The sequence below is a fragment of the Stegodyphus dumicola genome, chromosome 3 (assembly GCF_044657685.1).
Source record: "Stegodyphus dumicola isolate Sdum_Otavi_A_Nest chromosome 3, ASM4465768v1".
Taxonomy (NCBI): domain Eukaryota; kingdom Metazoa; phylum Arthropoda; class Arachnida; order Araneae; family Eresidae; genus Stegodyphus; species Stegodyphus dumicola.
This window is the reverse complement of record NC_140770.1, coordinates 166241388-166266015: the sequence shown is the minus strand read 5'-3', so window position 1 is coordinate 166266015 and position 24628 is coordinate 166241388. Positions and strand designations below refer to the sequence as shown.

Here is a 24628-nt window from a genome sequence, read left to right as displayed (position 1 = left end):
TTAAAGCCAAAATTTAGGCCGAAGATAAAAATAACTTTGTATTCTTGTATTAATAAGAACTTTAGTTTCAGTGCCGCCAGCTTGGCGAAGAATGAGTAAAGTAAAAATTTATTTTTCTCTTATTCATGTTATGGTAAATTGTAAAAATCATATGTATTAGAATTTTGTAAATATACGTAAATACTTGAAAGTTACGTAAAAGCAGAATTTAGTCTAGAAGCATAAAATTTTAGATGCTAAAATTAAATGCTCAAAAGCAATGAATTCAAATTTAAGTATTAAACTGTAGATAAAATCTTGCTTTAGAGCGAAAGGCTGCATGTCTAACGGTGAATGAGGGGGAATTTAGAATGAATGTGTTTTGTAGGGTTCTCCACCTACACTTGAATTTTAAGAATGTTAAAGTAGCTCATCGAGTTGTAGAATGTCGAGTAAGGTGTGTCTATTTGGTCGTTGAATTCTAACAAATCATTGTGGTTAGGGGAAGTGTTGCAACACTAAAACACGAATATTCCCGTTTGACACCACACATGGTGGAGAGCCAGGGTAAAGTTAAATTCATGTTTGAATACTTGAATGAATGTGAATTAAGCAGTAACTAAGAAAAATAAATCGTTCAAAAACAAAACTTATTCAGTGTCAAGAAAGTGTAAATTATAATGTATTTAGAAAGATGCTGATACTTATTCCTTCCAGATGCTGGAAGGAAGAGAACAGATTGATTGCTGAAGTCCAGGAAAAGTTCCTGTAAGAAGAGAGAATTAAATAAGTATATACAGAAATTTATTCTACCTTTTGTGAGATAACAGATTTTTTTTATGTAAACGAGGCTCTTAAAATTTAGTTCAGAATTGTGGAAACTTTTCAACAGGTCGTTTCTAGGACCTGCTTCCAAGTTTACCAAATTCTGGCAGCGACAAATGTAGGGTTTACATTTATTCTAGCTAACATTTATTTTAAGTTTAAAGTATCTTTCCTGTCAAGCATTACTTTCCCCTGGAATTGCCAATGCCAGATTATGTAAATTTTAGTAGAACGCGCAAGGATTCAAATTGTCAGCGGAAGTATCTGAGTTAAATAGAAGGGAAACGAGTTCGAAAGTGTGCTTTCTTACTTCACGAGCGTGGAGGTGGCTAGTTAGAAATTGAAGAACCACGCGTTTCGGCCTGTGTGCTTGCCTCGGCAGTTTGTTAATCTTTCAACGTAATATTCAGAAGTTTGCTGAATTATCAGCGGTATCTTAGAACGCGGTGAGGTTAGTTACGTTTAGAGAGCCTCGTAGTTAGTCACTTGTTACTATTCTTTTCTTAGCTTCTTATTTTTATTTTACCTCCGGGTCGGCGTAGTTTGTGAGCGTCAAGAGCACGCATTTGTAATTTCTAAAGTTGAAAAAAAGGGATTTAAACCCTTCTCAAGACTTTGGTCTACTTTCCAATTCTTAGCAATCACCACTATTGTAACGAAAGTTCTAGATCAAAGTCGAATCACTCATAATCCAAAAGACGAGATGCATGGCCCGGAGGGTTTCCCATAAATTTTAATTAAACTTAATATTTACATATATACAATGTAGGCTAAAATGCCTGAATCGAATATTTAATGCTCAAAAGGCAAGAACTGAATAGTTCCAGCTAAAATCTAAATCGAATTCTATTGCGTAGTGCATCGAAATTCTACCTTCAAGAAGAAGAACTTTTTTTTTCAAGTCACGTGTTCAGAAGGGGAAAGGTTAAGTAAGCCAATAGATGGACTCCTAACGCCATCTCTTGGCGATATCAAAGAATATTCCTTAACACACTCGGCCCACCAGCGGCCGAGCGGTAAAGTCGCTGAACACTGGTAGTTCGGTCCGAGGTTCGAATCCCGCGAACGGGCTGGCTGCATGGGCGTTTTCGTGGTTTTCCCCATGTGTAACGTATATACGAGCCAGTTTCCCTTAGAAAGTCCTCCACGAAGGCATCCCTCCTCTTAGGCAGATAGCACTCGAGGCTTTGCCATAATCACGCACACACACACACCTTAACACACTCCCCACCTGAACTCTGACAAGAGTTCATCTAACTCAGTTATACATACAATCAAGTACATAAATCACTATTCTATAAAAATATTAAAAAATACTAATTAGTCAAACACTTCAATTCCAATACAGGTTATACACTTCATGTGTCAAATAATAAATGTTATAACTAATAAATGAACTAAATTTTAAAATATTTTCCACTTAACTGAACAAACTTAACTAACGATATTCAATTTAATCAAAAGACAAAAAAAGAAAAAATAATAACTAAATCGTTAAAGTTCAAAATATCTAAAGTTTAAGAGGATATAGATGTTGAACAGTACGTTTTGAAGTCCCATTACCAGTTTTTAATTCGAATGATCGGACTTTACCATCACGTCCAGGAATAATGTTTATGATTCTACCAAGTTTCCATAACAGTTTGTTTTTATTATCTCCTTCAACTAAAACAACATCTCCTACTTTTAGTTCTAGTTGAAGTTGCGGATTCTTAGAGAAATGGGCAGTTCTAAGATCTAATAAATATTGTTGCTTCCATTTCCACCACAACTGTTTTAACAGCAATTCTTGATAACGCTTTCTTTTTAACAGCGTTTCTCTTCTCGTTTCGCCACCGATTATTCTAGCAAAGGTCAAAGGATACTTCAAATCAGTTTGTCCAATGTTTAAGAAGTGCATTGGAGTCAACGGTTGCGGCTCGTCATTGTCGTTGTAAACGTAGCTTAGAGGTCATGAATTAAGAACTGACTCCACTTCGACAAGTAGTGTAGACATTTCTTCGAAAGTCAACAATGCTTTTCCTACGATTTTTCTTAAACATTCTTTAACACATCTAACAAGTCTCTCATAAAACCCTCCTCACCATGGGGCTCGTTCGATTATAAATTTCCAATGGATTCTTTCTTTAGCAATGAAATTCTTGAATTTGTCATCTTTTAAAACTTTTGAAAAATTCTCAAGTTCTTTCTTTGTCCTCTTAAAGGTCTTGGCGTTGTCAGAGTAGATGATTACGCAGTTTCCTCTTCTGCTCAAAAATCTGCGAAATGCAAGTAAAAAGGATTCTGTTGATATATCTGATACAAGTTCTAAGTGTACAGCTCGGGTTACTGCACAAACGAACAAAACAATATAGGATTTTCGAGTGTCTTTAGAACTCTTTACGTAAACTCGTCCGGCGAAATCAATTCCACAGACTGCAAATGGAGGCGATTCTTGGATTCTATCCTTTGGTAAGGGTGCTGTCATCTGGTCTGCTGGTTTAGCTAAATATTTTTGGCAAATTATACAACCTTTTAATGCTTTTTTGACTAACTGTCGTCCTTTAGGAATCCAGAAGCGTGATCTGACTTTAGCTAAAGTCGCAGCAATTCCTCCATGCATTATCTTCTCATGTTCTTTGCATACAATCAGAATCGTTAGTCGAGAATTTTTAGGTAAGATTATTGGATGTTTATTATCTACTGAGAAGTCAGAAAATTCCAGTCTTCCTCTCAACCTCATGATTTCCTTTTCATCAATGTAAGAAAGAAAATTGTACAAAGGAGAATTTTTTCCAACTGAATTACCTTCTTTGAGGGATTTATATTCTTCGGCAAAAACCTTCTTTTGCTCTGATCTTATCCAGAAATTTTCTGCTTCTTTTAACTCTTCAGCTGTGAGAGTTCCTTGAATGTCGCTAGTTTTTCTTAATTTTCTAATGAAACGTGTTGTGCAAGCAGTGAATCTTAACACCTTCTCTAATTTGCTATATTTTGATATGTCGAAAAGATCATCTGCACTTTTTTCGATTGTACATTCAAGTTGATGTATATCACCGGATCCCTTTCGGTATTCTAATTTGCTTTCATCTATTGTTTCTTTAATATCTAATCTTGGCCAAAGTTCGTGAGGGAGTTGAAGCCATTGGGGACCTAGCGTCCAAATGGTCTCATTTATTAACTTGGAAATCTTCGTTCCCCGAGATACGAGATCTGCAGGGTTATCGACACCTGGGCAATAATGCCAATCTTGAGGTGAACTCAATTTTTGTATTTCTTCGACACGATTCCTGACAAAGGGTTTGAAGGCTTCAGGTCGTTTCTGGATCCAAAAATAAGTAATTGTTGAGTCTGTCCAAAAATAGCACGGAATTCTCAATTTCAGTGCTTTCAGAATATTGCTGACTAACTTAACTGATAACAATGCCCCCATTAATTCTAACCTCGGTAAAGTAAGGGATTTTAGTGGGGCTACCCTATTTTTAGAAGAGACAAAGGCCGTTTTGATTTCTTTATTTTCTGTCGTGAAACGTAAATATGCGACTGTACCATAGGCTTTGACACTTGCATCTGAAAAGCAATGTGGTTCGAGATTTTCGACATTAATGTTCGAGTGCATGAAAAGGTAACGAGAGATGAAGAGTTCAGCCATTTGAGGTAGCTCTTCACACCACTTTCTCCATTCAGAGGACAAATCTTCAGGTAACAGTTCATCCCAATCTATTTGTGACAACCAAATCTTCTGTATTAAGCACTTTATTCTAACAGTGAAAGGTCCCAAAATTCCAATCGGATCGAATATCCGACCCAACACTTGTAGAAGAAATCGTTTTGTTTCTATTGGTTTAGATGTGAAAGACAATAAGTTCCGAACATCAAAATATAGTAAGTCCTTTCAATTATCCCATGCCATACCTAAGATTTTAAATGGAAAATTTTCTCTATTAAAATCTTCAGCATTTTCATCTGGAACGATACCCTTTTTTACCCACAATTCATGTAATTGTCTCGAGTTACTATGCCATTTGTGAAGTTGCATGTTTGCTTCCTTAAATATTTGGACCGATTCTAGACTCGTAGTTAATGCTTCATTGATTGTTGGTTGGCTTCCAGTCACATCATCTACATATACGTTCTCATTCAAAAAGTTAACCGTTGTCGGATAAAGTTTATTATATTTTTTTCAGATGATGTTTAATGGTAGCGGCTAATAGAAATGGACTACTATTTATTCCGAATAAAACTCTAGTGAACCTATATATGTCAGGAGAAATGGTTTCATCATTAGGGAAATCGGAAAACAGAAACCTGGTTGCGTCTCGATCTTTTTCATGTATGAGAATCTGTAAAAAGGCTTGTTTTATATCTACGGTGAAGGCTATTAGATTATACCGAAATCTTAACAATATTTCGAATATTTCAGGGTATAAATTTGGCCCAACATGTAGACAGTCATTTAAAGAAATGGATCCTGGGGCATGCGATGATGCATCATAAACAATACGTAATTTACTTGTAGCTCGATCCTCGCGTATAACTTCCCTATGTGGCAAGTAAAACAGGACATCCACTTAATTTGAAATTTCTGAAACTGGTTCGATAATATTTTGTTTTAACTGATCTCTTAATACGTTCCTGTATTCGTAAAATAGATCAGGATCTTTTTTAAATCGTTTTCTAAGTCGATGAAATCTTTGTTCTGCGATTTCCCTATTATTATTTAGATTTGATGTGTCATGTTTCCAAGGCAATCTAACTTTATAGCGAGAATTTTCATATGTTATATTTGATTCGAAATATTCGACGACTTCATTTTCAGTTGAATCGAAGTTTTCCCTCTTATCAATAAGTCCTGAGTTTTCCAAGTCCCAAAATTTTGTTATTTGTTTGGAAATCAAATCTTCCCCTACAACTACATTGAAAGCTAAAGAGACATCCTCATCACCTTTTCGTCCATGTAGGCACCAGCCGAAAATAGTTTCCACTGCAACAAGATTTTTGCTTAAGCATTTAACGTGTCCCATTACTATGTTGTAATAATAATCTGCACCAATTAGAATGGCAATGGGTTTTTTACAATCGGGAAAATCTGCGAGCATCAAATTTTTTAATTGTCTGTTTTGCTTAATTTCTTCTGATTTAGGAGGTGGAATATCTGTACCTGATATATGATCAGTTACTAATAATTCAACTTCTATTCTAGAATCGGGAGAACTTCTATGTTCTAAAGTTAATTTAACTACGTCATAATTTTTTTGGATGGGAGAAGTATTCCCAAAAGTGTAGACAGTCAATTTTTCTTTTCTTATGACTTCGAGATTTAATCTGTCCACTAACTCGCGAGCACAAAAACTTTTCATACTTCCACTATCCAAGAGAAGTCTGGCAAACACCTTTTCCTTAGCTCTTTTAACTCTTATCGTGCAAATCTGTAAAAGAATTGTATTATTTGCATTATGTGAAACGGCCGAAACAATTTCTTCTTTCTGTTCCTTAGTTTGTGTATCATTTTTCGAAATTGATATACTATCCTTTTTATCACTTGGTGTATTTTTAACTATCGAACTGGATTTAAAACATATGGCTTCTGAATGTCTACCTTTGCAAATTTTACAAACTTTAGTTTGGCGTTGTCGGCACTGTGAGATTTTGTGTTTAGGGGCCAAGCAAAGAAAACAACGCGCTTGTTTTTTTAAAATATCTCTCTTCTCATTAACTGTAAGGCATAAACAGGACTCTGAGTCATGGTTTTGAAAACAAAAAATACAGTTTCGATTTGATGACGCGGCTGCCATAAATTCATGTGTAGTGACAGTTTGTTTATGTTTCGGAGTCAAAACCGGAAATGAAAGGTATCTGTTAATACCTTTCATTTCCGGTTTTGACTTGCGTGGAAAGGATAACGAATTAATCTTTTCTCGCGATTCTATTTCTAATCGGAGAAAGTCTAGAAATTTGTTTAAATCATAGGTTGAAGGATTTTCAGTATTTGTACGATGAAATTCTAAAGTTATATCGTTCGGGACAATTTTCATCAAAATTGGAATAAACATGTTGGAATATGTTTCTGGTTTCACACCGAATGCTAAAAGGCTTCTGACTTGAACGTTAATTGTATCATAAAGTTTTCGCAATTTTGCCACTTCACTTGAACTTTGAACGGGATTTAAATTTAAGAGATTAGAAATGTGTGTATTGATAATTAGGTCACTTTGACCGAATCTATTTTTAAGAATGTCTATAGCAGAGTCATAATTAGCCTCTGAGATTGAGAGACCTTCTATGGCTGATGCTGCGTTTCCACATAAATAAGTTCTCAAATAATTAAATTTTTCGATCTTCGAAAGTGCAACATTGTCATGAATAGTGACCTTGAATGAATTCAAAAAATTCATCCAATCGTCATAATCTCCGGAAAATTTGTGAATTAACAGTTTGGGCAATTTCACATTGCCTTCAATCTGTCTTTTGGTTTCAACTTCTGTAGATGAATTATTTAAATTCGTGTTGATATTTTTAGTACTGTATTTCCTTAAATAGCGGTTGATTTTAGACTTCGCTATTATTATTTTATCGTTATATTCCATAGAAGTGTTAATATCTGAATCTAATTTTGATTCATCTTCAATCAAATTTCGTATTTTTTCATTTAAATCATGTAGTTTCGTTTCTTTACTATTTAGCAGTTCCAAACAATTTTCTAACTCTTCTTGATTTTCTTCTTTTAAATACTCATCTACATTTTTAACAATTTGAGTTACAGAAGCACGTGTATGTGCTCGATTCTTAATTAGTGTCTTCTGTTCCATTTTAATAAATTTTAATAATAATATTAAAATTTCCATTTTAATAAATAATAATAATTAAAATTTAATAAATTTTAAATAATCCATTTTAATAAAGGAGACTTACCGGGAGAAGTCTTCGCTTACAAAGCTAAACCAAAAGGCGAAAAACACAAATTTTCAAATTAATCAGATTCTTTTCTGGGGCTGATGCACCATTATGTAACGAAAGTTCTCGATCAAAGTCGAATCACTCATAATCCAAAAGACGAGATGCATGGCCTGGAGGGTTTTCCATAAATTTTAATTAAACTTAATATTTACATATATACAATGTAGGCTAAAATGCCTGAATCGAATATTTAATGCTCAAAAGGCAAGAACTGAATAGTTCCAGCTAAAATCTAAATCGAATTCTATTGCGTAGTGCATCGAGATTCTGCCTTCAAGAAGAAGAATATTTTTTTTTCAAGTCACGTGTTCAGAAGGGGAAAGGTTAAGTAAGCCAATAGATGGACTCCTAACGCCATCTCTTGGCGATATCAAAGAATATTCCTTAACACTATTGTTGCGTGCAGGTTGGAAGCGCGCAACATTACAACGATATCATACGGAACTCAAAAATTTAAAATTATGAATATTAACAAAAAGCAAATTTTCCACGTAGAAGCTGAAAAGTTAGCAAATTAGTGGAAAAAATTAGGGACCCTTTTCACTGCATCCTCCTATATAACATAAGAAATAGATTCAATGCCTAAACTAACCCGGCTACAATTAATTTGTGAGTTATAGCAAATCACTCACCAATCTCAAACCAGCAAGTAAGTGAACAGCTTATGAAATTAAATTCCTTGTCGATGTTTGCCATAGCTCCTAAAATTACCTATTCACTTTTTATCTAAACTTCCATTTGATTTTCATTCTGATGAAGGCTGTTAAAGGAAACAGAAGTTACAGGAAACGAATCAACATAAAAATAATATATTACCTAAGTGATTCTTATATTGACTTTTTCTACTGTATCTGGATATTAATAAGCAATGCAACTTTAATTCTCTTCAGCGTTAATGAATTATTTCTTTAAATACCATAGCGAGTGGTATTATGACCTCAGAACAAAGCCATCTAACTTTAACAAAAGTCCACCAGTAGCCATTTCCTAACTATTTTACAGTCAAGGAAAATATATCATTTGACGTATATTTTATAAGTATATTCTCTCTCCTTCTAGCATGCCTTCGTGTTGTAACGGTAGCACACTCGGTACGCATTCTAGAGGTCTACTTTCGAGCTCAGGAGAGGGCATTGCACATTTATCTTGTCTTCTGCTTCAAAATATCGTAATGGCTCTACAACTGGCCCCCGAACTAAAAGATGGTGGACAATAATTCGTCATCACCAGGATTTGACGACTGGATCCACTAATTCCCAGTCGTCCTTTCAGAGGGGAAGTATATAAGGTAGATTCTCCCTCCTTCCAGCATGCCTTTGTGGTGAACGGTAGCACACTTGCCTCATATTCGAGATATTAGGTTTCGAGTCCCGGTGAGGGCTTAGCTAATTTTTTGTGTCTCCTGCTTCAAAATATATTAATAGTTCTACAGTTTATTTATATTTGTTGCCTGACAGATGCATTTTATTTGCTGTCATTTCATGCTTTGAATTAATGAACTTTCTTGCTTATTTCTCCAAAAAATATGAACGTTTTCATTACTCAAGCATAATATATCATCTGTGAGAAAAATTGGTAAATTTAGGAACTAATTATTTAGAGCAATGAAAATTTGTTACTTCCCACTTGCGCATACGTATTTATCTGCCGTTGTTATAGAAAATTCAATTATAGCTTTTGCTAATACCCTTCTTATCAGCAAAAGGCAAATTTATTTGAATTCATATGATTATAAGAAGTTAATAAGAAGGCAACACATTTCATTGCTCATTAATATTATGGTAAATATAATTGGATTTTTCTTTGGCTTTGGTTATCCTTGTTTTGAAACTGTATATAAAAATATTAAATTCCATACCGAATCATTACATGAAATGCCCAAGATAATTTATAGCTTTAAAATCTTAAAAAATGTTTCGATTCTATTGATTTGCAATTTATGTTAACAAAAGGGAAATATTTTCACAGTTTGAATGTACAATCCTTTTCTAGTAAATCGTACTAAATAAAATACTAAAATTGCATGTGCTTACCCCCCCCCATTTCAAAATGTTAAATTTCTTTTCAGGCTGGTTTGACATCAGCCGTCCAAATGAGTGAGCCAGCAGTATTAGTAGACATCCTGTCTCTTCTCATCTCCAAACCGTAAGTTATTCCTCTAATATGATTGATTAAATTTATTAACTGTTTTTATTTTAATTATGATTGGATATATTGTTTTCATAAAGTTTTGATTTTTAAATTAAAGTGTGACAATTATTTTTGCGTTTTACCAATGTTTAAGTTAAACACAGTCCTTTTTTCTCTTCAGTTCGCGTCATATATATTCCGAGGCAAAAGAAAGTTATGTAAAGTAAGAGTTTGCGAAACAGTATTTAAAAGACCGTCAGCTTGTTTACCGCACAGGATCGACAAAAAAGCTCAAAAGACGGTTTCATTCCCATTGATCGAATTAAACAAATTTCCATTCTCGCGTGGCCCCCAACCGGTCACTGACTGCCGTGCCGAAGGGCCCGGGTTCGAATCTCAGAGAAGGCATGGATGATTCTAAATGCATAGTGTTGGTGCGGCATGGCGGCACTCTAAGACCCATATGACACATGCATTTGTTTCACACGAACAATTGTTTCGGACAATTTTTCTGCCTGGTTTACTATTGAAAGAAAGACGAGTGGTTTTTTCCTTCCTTTCGAAAAACATTGCAAGTTGTTCGTTTTCAACCAGTCAGCTTCCAATGCTATCAACTTGTTTGTAATGGAGAACCAGTTTTCCCTGTGTTAACCCCAAAACAGAAAAATTGTTCCAAACAGTTGTTCTTCCAGTCTAAACATGCGAGCCGAAAGTCCTCTCGTCAGAGAGGGCCTTCTGGGAGACCTCGGACCCATTCTCCCCGGGGTGTTCTTATCAAAATTGGGGGGGGGGGGCGAAACTGAGCTAAAATCGCAATGTCACCTGAATGATGCTCAAGGCTGTTGCCAACGGCAGACGCTCCTTGAACTCCTCTTTTAGGCTGCTATCACACGTTGGTTTGTTTCGGAAGGACAACTGTTTGGAACAATTTTTCTGCTTTGTCACACCAACCAATCAAAACAGATCGCTTTGGGGTTAACGCAGGGAAAACTGGTTCCTCACTACAAACAAGCTGATAGCAATCGAAGCTGATAGCTGACTGGTTGAAAACGAACAACCTGCAATTTTTTTGGAAAGGAAGGAAAAAGTCGCACGTCTTTCTTTCAATAGTAAACCAGGCAAAAAAATTGTCCGAAACAGTTGTTCGTGTGAAACAAACGCCGTGTGATATGGGCCTTAGGCTGCTATCACACGTCGGTTTGAACAACTGTTTGGAACAATTTTTCTGCTTTGTCACAACAGCCAATCACCATAGATCGCTTTGTGGCTAACACCGGGAAAACTGGTCCCCCATTACAAACAAGCTGATAGCATTCGAAGCTGATATCTGATTGGTTGAAAAACGAACAACTTGCAATTTTTTTGGAAAGGAAGGTAAAAGGCCTGTGATATGGGCCTTAAAGCTCCTTGCCACCTCTCACCACGTTGGTCACAGGCTCTTACCACGAGGGATTTCGTGGGCCCGGGCTGATTACGTCAGACAAGTGAGCATAAGCAACAACAACCATTCTCGCGTGATTAGTCCGTATTCCTTCAGGATTATAGCTGCATATGTTGCGAGGATAGCAACTGAATGGTTTCTTTAATTTCGATACGGGGTTCAAAATTGTCTCACCGCAGTGTTCAGTATTGGAGTTAAAAATTATAGAGAGATATAAATTGTTTTTAAACAACATGCTGAACCATTGTTACAGTGTAATTTGCCTTTATATTCCCAATCATGTACTACTATAAACTGTAAAACCTTCTTCTAAAATTTATGTTCCATTCTCTACCTTATCGGAGTAACTTCAGAATTTTTTAGCTTCCCTTTTTTCCTTAGAAATATTCTCTCTCCTAATCAAAACTTCATAAATAAATTCCTATTTCATCAAGAAGCAACTGAAGTCTCCCATTTTGCATTAATTGCAAATTCCTCGCAATGTATCTGCAATTGCCTTCCTTTTGAATTGTGAGTTTTCTTGCTGACGGAGATGACACTTAAAATTTGCATCAAGATTAATACTATCTCAGTGCATTATTTTAAATATGATTGGCTGTAAAGATTTTACATATTGTTATATGTCTCTGTAGCTCAAAAATTCTCTTTAAAGAGCCATTTAAAAATTTTCTTGATTTTCTCATTGTTGCATATTTTTTTTTATGCAAAGTGTACTGGTAATCAGTTTTTGGAAGTTCACAGGTCCAGTTCTTTTACATGGTGACTTTCAAGAAATGAAAATTCATATTTGATGGACAACACGAGCATTTTCATCAGAATATTTGTAGTACATTTTTCGAGCTATTTTGTGATTTGAGATGGGGAAGAGATCATTTTCATTTGAATTTTAAAAACTAAAATGAAAATTGAATTTTTAAAAGGCGCTGATATATGTTAGATCGCCTTTTAACGCAAGAAAAGTTGCTCTTAAATTCGCTTGTCAGATAACCATGGTCTAACACTCGCCGAAAAGTGCTGGTTGCGGTCAACAGTGTTCTTTGACGTAACTGAATTTAATTATTTGTCTAAATTTACTATAACTGCTCCACACCAAGAACCTGTGGGTTGGTCACCAAAACTGTAAATCACAGTGCACAGCTGCTTTGACGGTTATCTTTGTCCTTCAGCTTAAAGGCTTAAATGTATTTTAAAAAAATGTCTAGGTTTGTTCTTCTGCTAAGCCTTATTGGTCTGACTTTTTGGATCGTATATTGGTAAGTAAAGGCTGTCTGTTAGTTAAAATACTAATGGGTTCGACATTTGCGTGAGGCTTTGTTGTTAGGGGGAGGTGTTCTTTCCCCTTCTTGAGTTTCCAGTAGAAATCTACTCCTCTTGGTATATTCAGAGCCAGTGTTGGACTTTCTGCTGCGGAAACATATAAGCAAACTGTACACTGCTAGGACAACTACTCTGAGTTAACCAATGTGAGTCAAAATAAGTATCAAAGTCAACTCTGCCTACAATGATATCACAGGGATGGAAGTTTGTTTACATTCTATTACTATCTGAAATGTTGCTGAGATAGTTCTGTTACGATACGGGACGTGAATAAACCAAGTACAGTACATACGCGTACTTTTTTCATGAAACATATATAGTACTTTTTGCATTAAAAGAGATATTTAATTTTGAATACGAAATATGGCTCACATAGGCCTCGCTTCCAGCCATTTGGCATCATCATGGTGGGCAGGGTTACAATCTGTACTTACTTTGACTTTCATTGGCTAATTTCGAGCGGTTGTCCTAGCGCTGTACAGTTTGCATATGAGATTTCCGCTGCTCAGTGCTTATAATAGAAATTTACAGCCCATTTCGGCCTCAGCAATTGCATCATCTCTGAGTATACATCAACATCTCGCTCAGTGATGAAAGGCTAAATAACCGACTGGGTTCTGCCGTTCTCGACGACTGCTTTCGAGCAAGTTTTCAGCCATTGGACAAAAAAGTTTCATCAGCCTATGTAATGTATCTCCCAGCAGTTAACCAATGGGAGTCAAAATAAGTATCAAAGTCAACTCTGCCTACAATGATATCACAGGGATGGAAGTTTGTTTACATTCTATTACTATCTGAAATGTTGCTGAGATAGTTCTGTTACGATACGGGACGTGAATAAACCAAGTACAGTACATACGCATACTTTTTTCATGAAACATATATAGTACTTTTTGCATTAAAAGAGATATTTAATTTTGAATACGAAATATGGCTCACATAGGCCTCGCTTCCAGCCATTTGGCATCATCATGGTGGGCAGGGTTACAATCTGTACTTACTTTGACTTTCATTGGCTAATTTCGAGCGGTTGTCCTAGCGCTGTACAGTTTGCATATGAGATTTCCGCTGCTCAGTGCTTATAATAGAAATTTACAGCCCATTTCGGCCTCAGCAATTGCATCATCTCTGAGTATACATCAACATCTCGCTCAGTGATGAAAGGCTAAATAACCGACTGGGTTCTGCCGTTCTCGACGACTGCTTTCGAGCAAGTTTTCAGCCATTGGACAAAAAAGTTTCATCAGCCTATGTAATGTATCTCCCAGCAGTTTGTTTAACATTTTTTAGCAGTTTCCATTTAAGATTTGTTTGGTTTAATTTATTCCATTATGGCAAAGCATTAGATTGCTATCTGTCTAAGCGAAGGGATGTCTTCGGGAAGGATTTATTAAGGAAAAAGGGCTCGTATCCCCGTTACACATGGGAAAAACCACGAAAGCGCTCATGCAACCCAACCGTTGGTCCGGATTCGAACTCGAGACTGAGATAACAGTTTTTAGCGATTTTACCGCACGGTCGCTAGTGGGCGTACATGTGTAACTAAGCGCTAAGTTCTTCTATTGTTATTTCATTTACTTCTAACTAACTATTTAGTCCAAAAGGGCTTTATCCCTGAGTTTCCGTTTTGCGATTTTCCGTTGAATCATTATAAATGTCCGGTTCACTTTTCAAACTGTTGCCACCAAATGTTAGAGTCTTGCATTATATTTGAAGAAATCAAATAATGAAAAATATGCATAAATATATGTCTACGAGTATTTCTCGCATTGTGATAAAACAATGGTACATAAAGCCATCGAATTTTGAATGACGTCATCCTCCTACGAATATGGGCATGTGGAAGACCAAATTTGAAATTTGTTTTATTATTGATTTCATATTCTGCAAAACTTCAACGAATTTTTGATTAATAAACTCAACGATTTAAAAACGAGCGATGACAACACTCTACGGCGGGGGGAAATATATCTCCAGCGGACGCGGAACTGTGTATCGGAAATTCTAAAGATAAGCTCATTTTAAAATTATTTTGCGACATTGCTACTGAACTGAAATTTATGGTTTAAGTGCCAAGAACATGATATTTAATAAATAAAGGTAACCACACAAAACGTTAAAAAAAACGCCCCTTTAGATGTAATTTAAAATCTGAAGCCTTTTAGATTTTTTTGCAGAGGGCTTGTGTTTTATTTTATTTTTTTAATTATTATATCATTACCTTGAAAATATATGTTTGATTAATTCTTAAAAGAGGATATAGGATTTTAAGTTGTTCTTAAAAGTAAAATGCAGGAAAATAATAATAATAACAATGGCAATTTCTCCATGCAAAAAAAAAATTCGTACATTTTTGTTCCTCTCCTTTTTTTAGTATGCATAAACTGTGAGCTTTTAATCCGAGTAACGCAAGAGCTGGAAAAAGTTTTAGACTTAAAATAATTATTCTTCAATTACTAGTTAATTTAACTTCTTTTCCAGGTCCACGTGGAATCTAGATATCTGCCAACTTCTACTTCCCATCATTTGTGATTTGTTGAAAAGTAAATATGAAACGTATGTAAGATCGTAAGATTTTGCAATACTTACTTGAGCGTTTGCATTTGCGTTTTCTAACTTAATTTTTTATTTCTTGTGGTATGAAATTTAGTTTGCGTTTCCTTTCTAATTTCAGGTACATCACCATAGGATGCATGTCATTAAAACTGATACTTAAAAACTTTTCTCATGTGATAAAAGTCAACATCACAGCTCCGAAGAGCATAGGAATAGACATATCGAGAGAAGAAAGGTAAACATTTCTTGACTTGTGAATGTTTTTAGGATAATCATTAAAAAATAATGCAGCATTTTTAAATTCAAAAGTCGTTTTTTAACTTATACCTTACAAAGGATATTGATGTAATACATTTCTCTTCTGCGGCTGTATAACATTTGAGTCGAAAGTTAAAAATGTGGAGTAGTACTCGAGATGGAATTTTACACATACAAAAGAAAAGTAAAACGTTTTGAGCCCGACCGTGAAGGGGATATTGTGATTAATTTTTATGATTATTATTATCTTAATATGATTCTTTAGGTAATCATCTGCTGTTCCAGTACAGTTTTGTAGTCTGTACCGAAGTTTATTTACAGTCATATTATCCCGAATCTCAAACCACTAAATAATCGCCTCAATGACATTATAACCTGTATTGAACTGACGTCTAAGGAATGGATTGCTCACGGCAAGAAATAGATGAAAATCTGGCGGGACCTGTTAGAGGGAATAATGTGGTTGGAGAAGTGAGGTGAAGCCACAGGTAAAATGGGTGGGACACCATATTTTCACCTTAGCTTGTACAGATATAATTCCACTGCCCTAACTGTGCAGCTCAAAAAGTTCTCCCATCTCCCTAGCACTCAATAGGACTTTCGAATCACCATGCATTTTGAGTGCCCTTTGCTGCACAGATTCTATACACTTACAAACATCTACGCCTTCTTCGGGATTCAAACCCGGGCACATCGCTACGACAATCAGTGTCATTAACCACTACACCGTTTGTGTGGCAAATGAAGCCACAATTGAGCAAAGAAGCTTCTGGAATTGCGCGCGCAGTGAGGAGTGCACCGTCTTGATGCAAAAAGATTTCCTTTTCAATTCTATCTGGATTGTTCTTCTCCAACCCATCTCTTCATTACTGCATCAGATTGGCACGATATTCCCCAATGACAGTCGGCTTTTTGTCACAAGATCAGCCAAACTTACCCTTCGTCTTCCACTTCGTTACCAAAATCTCCGTCCGTTTTTGTTCTGGAGTAAAGTTGGCAAGAAGAGTCAAGCCCACACTATGTTCGAAGACAATTATTGGATGAAGTGTAGCACATTTGATCGAGAGTTGCATTGAAACGTTCAGACATTGTTTTCACCATCATTCGACCGATTGTTTACGACCATGTCTCGCATACTGCTGATGTTTTCGTATGTTGCTGCTTTCACTGAACGTCTTTCTCGTGCTTCGTTCAGAATATTTATGCGTCCACGTTTGAAGTCCGCAACCCATTATTTTAGGATGCAAATGACGGGTCTTCATTTCTTAACGTTTTCAGTATTGTTCTGTTGAATATATGCTGCAATATCCTTCCGATAGAGCTATCGAATCACAGTCCTATTCGCCAATCTACTGTCAGATATTTCATTTGTTTTCCGCTTAAAAACGTTAAAGAATAAAGCATGTCAATTACGTGAAATTTCGCATAGCGTATCACAACGCTTCAACCTAATGAATCATAATATAAGACACATAAGAATCACGATGGCATTTGTTGTCGATAAGTCAAGGCTAGCATTTTGAATTAAATCATAGCATTGTATTTTAAATAAATAAATAAATTTAAGTGCTATCATGTACATTTGTATTCTGGTAGCAAGGTTAATTTCAGAGTAATTAAATGAAAAAATAATAAAAAAAAATCTGAGAGTTTTCAGATTTTAAATTACGTTCAAAGGGGCGTTTTTTTAACGTTTTCTGTGTTACCTTTATGTTTTATGTTTTTTTTCCCGTACAGTGTTGCCATTTCTCACTTTGAAATTGTTTAGTTTTTTAATCAAAAATTCGTTGATGTGTTACAAAATCTGAAATTGATAATAAAACAAATTTCAAATTCAAATTAGGGCTTTCACATGCCCAAATTCTGTGGAAGATTACGTTATTCAAATCTGGATGGCTCTAGGTACCGCTGTTTTATCACGATGCGAGAAATATATATATATATATATATATGTGTAATGATTACATATAATCTTCATAAATGTACATATATATATATATATATATATATACATTTATGCAGATTCCTTATTACTTAATTTCTTTAAATATAATATAAGGCGAATTTTTATATGGCGGCAACGATTTGAAAGTGATACAGCCTTTTTTTAAAAAAAAAGTTTGCAGTTTTCGGCGCAGAATGCCAAAACGATCAATTACTCTAGAAAGATAATAACAATTAATAACTAGCAATTTTATTTTAATTTAATAAAGTCTAAAAATAAAATTATATTCATTTGTGCTGTATAAGTTAACGTATAAGTTATTAATCTCGTTAATAAAATTTTATAAAAATTTAGTGTCATAACATATTTATTAAAATTTATAAAAGACCATATAAAAAGCCTTATTGTGTTCACCATTTTGGACAACTAATGCCGATATGGAAACAGAACACTATTTACGATTTAAAACTTGAGCTTTCAACGAAGAATGTACTTTCGCATTACAATAACTGCTCCTCGTACTCTAATTTGGAGAGCGTAGTTCTGAGGAAAAGGATGCTAAACAGGGAAAGAAATTTCTAGTGCTTTTCTCTAATTTTAACCTACATTTTGGACAACTAAAACCTTCAATAACTGTGTATTTTGCTTTCGTTAATGCATCATGTTATCTTTTTGTATCAATAACTTTGTTAAATATTCGTAATCGCACTCAGTGTATTACATATTGTAATAAGCATATCCATGTAACTCAGGCATAGCTTTACCATTGCAATTTTTTAAGTTGTATCTATCTATCTCTAGTTCCGTATGTGTGGACACTGAAATTATTCTCCTTACCCTCAAAGCATCTTTCTTCCATCCTGAATCATTGAGTCGTCCGGCACTCTTTTATTTTTTTCCCACCTCTCATCGTATATGTAATATTTTCAACACATAGTACATGTATGTAATATGTTATATAACATGGTAACACGTATTACATGTATGTAATATGTATGTTAGTATATGCATGTAATATTTTCAAACGATTCAAGTAAATAAAAACATTTCCAATACATTTCACATATTACATGCTGCACAGAAATCCCACTAGTCATACTCGATGACTCTTATGTGTGCATTTACAATGTTGTCTTATGGTTTCTACCGCAACAAGTATTGCGATTACTTTACATGAGATATAATGCCTGCAATATTGCGATTACAATTTATGAGATATAATGTCACCTTGTTTAAAAATGTGTTAGAAAATTTAATTCCCATGGTTTAAAATTTAAAATTTTTAAAAATTTTCCCACGGTTTATTGGCAATAAAGGCAGAATTTAAAGCAAACAACTCTTCTCCCCCCCCCCCCCCAAGTTTCAAAGTTAGACTCGAATTCCCATTTTATAAACATACGTTTTGCACTTACTTTTTGGCTCGTGTAACTGACTAAGGAAATTCAAAATACCGTTACGAATTTTGTAAATAGTAGATGATTTTAGTGCAAGTATATGTGAAATTGCTGTATTTTCTTGGTAATATAACGTGAAAAATCTAGAGAGATAAGCTATACCAGAAAAATAAGAATAATATAAGAAAAATAAAAATAAGAATAAGGTATAAATACGAGATATCTATCGTTGTATTCGGGCATAACTTATCTAGAGAGATAAGCTGTGCCCGAAAATTAAGAATACATTTAACATTGAGTAAATGAGTATCTCGGAAATTTGGCGATTTCTCGCCAAGCTGGCAGCGGTTTTGGCGACTTATTTTGTCGCTATATTTGGCAAGAAATTGTCAAAAGTCCCCATGTTTGGAGACATTTACGTCTGTATAACCGTATTAGGTACTGTAATTGAATAACTGTAATTGACCACTATATTAGCTGAAACCGTAACACGACTCTCATATTGCCTTCCAGTACTTTCGAAAAACAGAATGTACTAGAAATATCTCGGCGGCCGGGGGAAGACTATTTGAGGCCGGAGAGAGCATTTGTTCTCAGTAGTAGTTGTTGCGAGTTTTTAATTCAGCGTGAGTTCGGAGTATTGATATCTCGGGTTAGCTTAATATAAAAAATTAATGAGATAGCCTATGCCAGAATAGTTAGGATATAGGAGCAAGTCCATTTAACATTGAGTAAATGGGTATCTCGGTAATTTGGCAAGATATCGCCAACCTGGAAACGGGTTTGGCGGCTTATTGTGCTGCCAGATTTTGCGATAAATTGTCAAAGTCGCCAAACTTCACCATTTGGCGACATTTTGGTCCGGTTCCTGTATCGCCATGTTAGGTATTGTAATTGAATAAATGTAATTAACTGTAACCGTAACACAACCTGTATTAGCTGTAGCCGTAACACAACCTTCATATTGCCTTCCAGTAATTTCGAAAAGCAGAAGGTACTAGAAATAGCTCGGAGGCCAGGTAAAATCTATATAAGGCCGGAAAGAACACCTGCTCTTAGTTGCTTAAACCTGCATTTCAAGGGTTTTCATTTGTACAATCAATGGCTCTCTTTGAAGATTTACTTCAGGAAAATTCATTGTCATGAGCCCAAGGGGCATCATCCCAACCGAGCCGTAACACGTCAACTAGAAGCTAGGAACTGCTCTCTGTACTAGTTATTGCTGTGGTTGCACGTTCAACGTAAGTTCGGAGACTGAGATCTCCGGGTTAGCTTTCTCTTCAGATGCGCTTTGCATTGCGTTGTGTTTAACGTTCTTAGAAGTTTGAACTACTGATTGTATTATGTGTTACTTGTACGAGTACTTCTGTGGAAAATTCCAAAACTCCTATTCCTATTGAATTATTATGGAATATTAAAAAAAATATTCCTATTGATAAAAATACACTTTATTAATCTATAACCGGACTTTTGTGCATTGAATCTGTTACGAACCCGTACACACGCAACTATACATATAACCGAAAACCAATGCATAGCCTTGGAGTTCTTTATTATAAAATTATATTTTTATTTGTATCCATAAATATTCATTTGTATCCACGTTTTCATTTGTATCTATAAATATATATATTGATTTCGTTTTATTAGAATTTATAGAGCCTATATTAACAGAAGTATTTTAAAATATGTACAGTATAAAACTATATGTTAATAGAAGATGAAATGTATTTTGGCTTGCATTCGAAATGAAGCTTAATTCCAGATTTCATTTTAATAAATTTGTACTCTATCGAAACTAACGTTTCAAAAACAAATACTGCATATTTTGATTTTGTTACCCTAATACTTAACTAAATGTATGAGACCAGCATCGTTCGATATGCAAACGTACTTTGCAGGAACATTTCTAAGCCTCTGCTGGAGATGGAACACACGGATCTTATTTGATTTACTGGATTTTTCTCGAGAAAATTTTGTATATTCGAGTTTGTTTTATTATATCGATAACAAATCGTATTATCACATAACTCTATTTTGTGATTTGCTTCAGAAAGAAATAATAGAACTGAATATATATAAACATGTGGTACATACTTTCTCCTGAGATTCTCGTGAGCACAAACTAAATATAATTCTGATTTATGAGTTTTACTTAAGTACGACATGCGATAACGAACAGAATAAAGTGTACTAACTTCAGAATAAGCGTATCTTCCTTAGTATAAACATTTCAATCCTTTTTAATTTAAAATATGCGGTAAATAAGACTCTATGACATTTTCTACCTTCTTTCTGCATGCCTTCGTGGTGTAACGGTAGCACACTCGGCTCGTATTCGAAAATTCCAGACTCGAGTCCCGGGGAGAGCATTGCACATTTTTCACATCTCCTGCTTCAAAAATCATCATGACTCTATAGTGGCACCCGAACTAAAAGGTGATGGATGATGATTCTTTACCACCAGGATTTGACGAACGGGCTCCCTAATCTCCAGTCTCCCTTTAAAAGGGGGAATATATATTTTCTCTCTCCTTTCTGCATGCCTTCGTGGTGTTACGGTAGCACACTCGAGACGTCCACGTTCGAGTACCGGCGAGGGCATTGCTCATGCTTCCTACTTCAAAAATGACCTAATGACTCTATAAGGCTTATGTTATTTTCCACATCAAACTTCTTCAAACTAGATTTGGTATGAAATTAGAAATATGCATTGAATATTGCTAGACTGGATATTAAATTTTATTTATTTTTTAATTGTTATATGACGTGATTGCTACATTTTGCAAGTGAAAGTGTTATTTTGAGTAAATTCTAAATGAGTAAACTAAATATAATTCTGATTTATGAGTTTTACTTAAGTACGACATGCGATAACGAACAGAATAAAGTGTACTAACTTCAGAATTAGCGTATCTTCCACATCAAACTTCTTCAAACTAAATTTAGTATGAAATTACAAATATGCAATGAATATTGCTAGACTGGATATTAAATTTTATTTATTTTTTAATTGTTATATGACGTGATTGCTACATTTTGCAAGTGAAAGTGTTATTTTGAGTAAATTCTAAATGCATGTTCAGATGGAAACTAGGTGTTTATGCAATTTAGTATTTTATTTTATTTTTCCTTTCGAATACATTTCTGAATAGATAAATAACGCAGTAGCACCTCATTATACGAGGATTCAGTATCTGCGGTTTCAGTTACCTGCGGTTTATAAAGGAAGAAAAAGAAATATTTTGGTCGCCCAGACGGTGTAGTGGTTAGGGGAGCCTACTACGATAACGAAGGCCCAGGTTTCTAATCCCAGAGAAGACATGGATGGTTGTAAATGTATAGTGTCTGCGCGACATGGGGCACTCTAAGTATGCGGCGTGCGGAAGGGCTTTTTGTGTGGTTTGGTGGAAGGGGAGAGGAGTGGGAGCCCCGGGGTGTCCTCGCTCAAAACTGTGGTGGAAGATGGAAGTCCATCCTCTCTGTGGAGTACCCTCTGGCAACCATTCTACCATGTAATTTGGACACGATAGCAACAAAAACAACAAATTCGTTGAAGTTTCAAAATGTACATCAAATGATATATATAATAATTGCTTGCAATTTTAAGCTGTTGCCACATATTTTTAAAGGTTCAAAATTTTGAAATGGAAATTTTTTCCTGAGTCAGTTGCATGCGAAATGTACTATTAACAACATTTATTAGAAACCGGCGAAATCATTTTTTGCACATCCAATAACCTCAACTCTTAGCTAATTTTACTTCTGGTTTGTAACAAATTCAAAATTCACTTAGCAATTCACCACACATTCCAAATTGACGTCTCGAGAAATAAACACATTTCTCTTTAAACTGCAAATATTCTAGCCACTTAACATCCTGGTGATGATCAACTGAAGAAATTGAAGTTACAATGAGGAATTAACATAAAAATAACGTTTATAGAATTTCATTAAATCGCTTAGTATTTTGTGAATACCTAAACTAATCATGAATAAACATACAATGTTGCATTTTGTTTTTCTATTTAATCAGTTTAATTAACTTATTCCTGTGGAGCTTCAAGTGATAGTTTATATGTTTATTCGCATTTTATTGCGCTAAAACTCGTGCTAACTATATTAGTGTACTTACCATTACTTTGTGTTATTCTGTTTAAATCGTTTCAATAAAGATAAGTACAACGCATTCGATTTAATTTCTGACTGGAAAAATTCTTTATTCATAAAATAATATTGCTGAAGAATATATTTTAAATGAAATTCTTTCAATACATCAGATACTTTTTTTTTCTTTGATTAGGTACAAGAAATGCAGAGCATGTTTCAACCATTTGATGGCATTACGTTCTCTCGTACTTCAAAGGCAATCAACAGATGGACAGCTAGGCAAACTTTTCACAGAGCTCTATGAAATGCTTCAAGCTCTCGAAAGGTAGTAAAGGAGAACAACAGTTGAAATGCTTAGCTAATTTGTCTGTAATAAATAAAATTTTATAGAAAATTATCACTGTTAAGGAGTGCATTTTTTTATAAACATACAAAAACATACGGGTTATAAATTATTTTGGCTAGTACAATTAAATTTAACCATATGAGAGACATGACCGTTTTCATTGGTCGTGAGATTTTTTTGTTACTTTGTACATATTAGCTTACAATTTTAAATATTTCGCTTTCTTACTTTCTTTAATGATGTAAATATCATCTTAATGAACGGAACTTAATGCAAACAGAGACTAAAATAAGTAATTAGGTCAATTTATCTCTATTACATGCTGTTTAAATACAGATCTTCATGAGCAGATCCCAAAGTCCCTGCCACTCAAAGGGTTAAATTACTAATTAACTGTATTGACAGCTAAATCAGGAGAAAACGTTTACATTTATTCTCATCAGAGATGTTATTCCTTAAAAGAACCTGAAGGTTGTTTCTTTCTAACGATTGGTCTCAATCAGGATTTCTTAAACTTCAGTCAGTTGCGATCCCTTTTTATCACTAAGATTTTTTCGCGAACCCAGGACCTCATAATATCTACGAAAATTTGTGGGATCCCATAAGCATTGCGCAAATCCGACACACGCATGAGTGAAACTGTCAATTTTTTCACTTGTACTGAAATATAAGATAGCACTTTAGGTCATTAACTTTAATTTTTAATTTTAAGACACAGAACAGTGCGAAAATGACGAAATGGCAGCGTCACTTGCAAAGCAAGTAAAACGAACGTTTATATTATAAAAAGAATGCGTCGAAACGTTTTCGTTTTTTCTGTCTGTGTATTGTCTTGTCTTTATCTGTTTTCAGATACAGTGTGTAAAAATATTTGGTAATTGTAAAATTATTATAATATGTTAAAGAAATATCAAAACTGCTAATGGGGGTCGCGACCCACAGTTTAAGAAAATCTGGTCTAAACAAAAGATTAGAATTTTGAAACATGGTGAAATTATTAAATTCTATAATGTTCTTTTCCCCACCTTTCCACATACCTTCGTGGTGTAATTGGAAGCACACTCGACGTGTATTCGAGAGATTCAGGGTTCGAGTCCCGGCAAGGCCAGTGCACAATGTTCATGTCTCCTGCTTCAAAATAACCTAATATTTCTAAAAGTGGCGCCCGAACTAAGAAGGGATGGACAATAATTCGTCACCGCCAGAATTTGGCGATTAGGTCTCCTAATCCCCAGTCACCCTTTAAAAGGGGAAATATATAAGGCTTTTTCCTCCCTCCTTCCAACATGCCTTTGTGGTGTAACCGTAGCACACTCGGAGCGTATACGAGAGGTCCCGGTTCGAGTCCCGGCGAGGGCATTGCTCATTTTCCATGTATCTTCCTTCAACAT

The 24628-nt window shown here is 35.0% G+C and overlaps 1 protein-coding gene across 2 annotated transcripts in view; it reads left to right on the top strand.

The window, feature by feature from the left end:
* Positions 1-23288, top strand: part of LOC118199580 (katanin p80 WD40 repeat-containing subunit B1-like) — a 331155-nt gene extending 307867 nt beyond the window's left edge. For both annotated transcript variants that reach the window (XM_085813586.1, XM_085813587.1), the window contains 4 exons: positions 9809-9885; positions 15110-15184; positions 15303-15419; positions 23085-23288. In XM_085813586.1, the coding sequence (XP_085669712.1) occupies positions 9809-9885; positions 15110-15184; positions 15303-15419; positions 23085-23220 (405 nt within the window). In that variant the 3' untranslated portion in view covers positions 23221-23288. The remainder of the gene's footprint in view (positions 1-9808; positions 9886-15109; positions 15185-15302; positions 15420-23084) is intronic.
* Positions 23289-24628: the final 1340 nt, after the last annotated feature.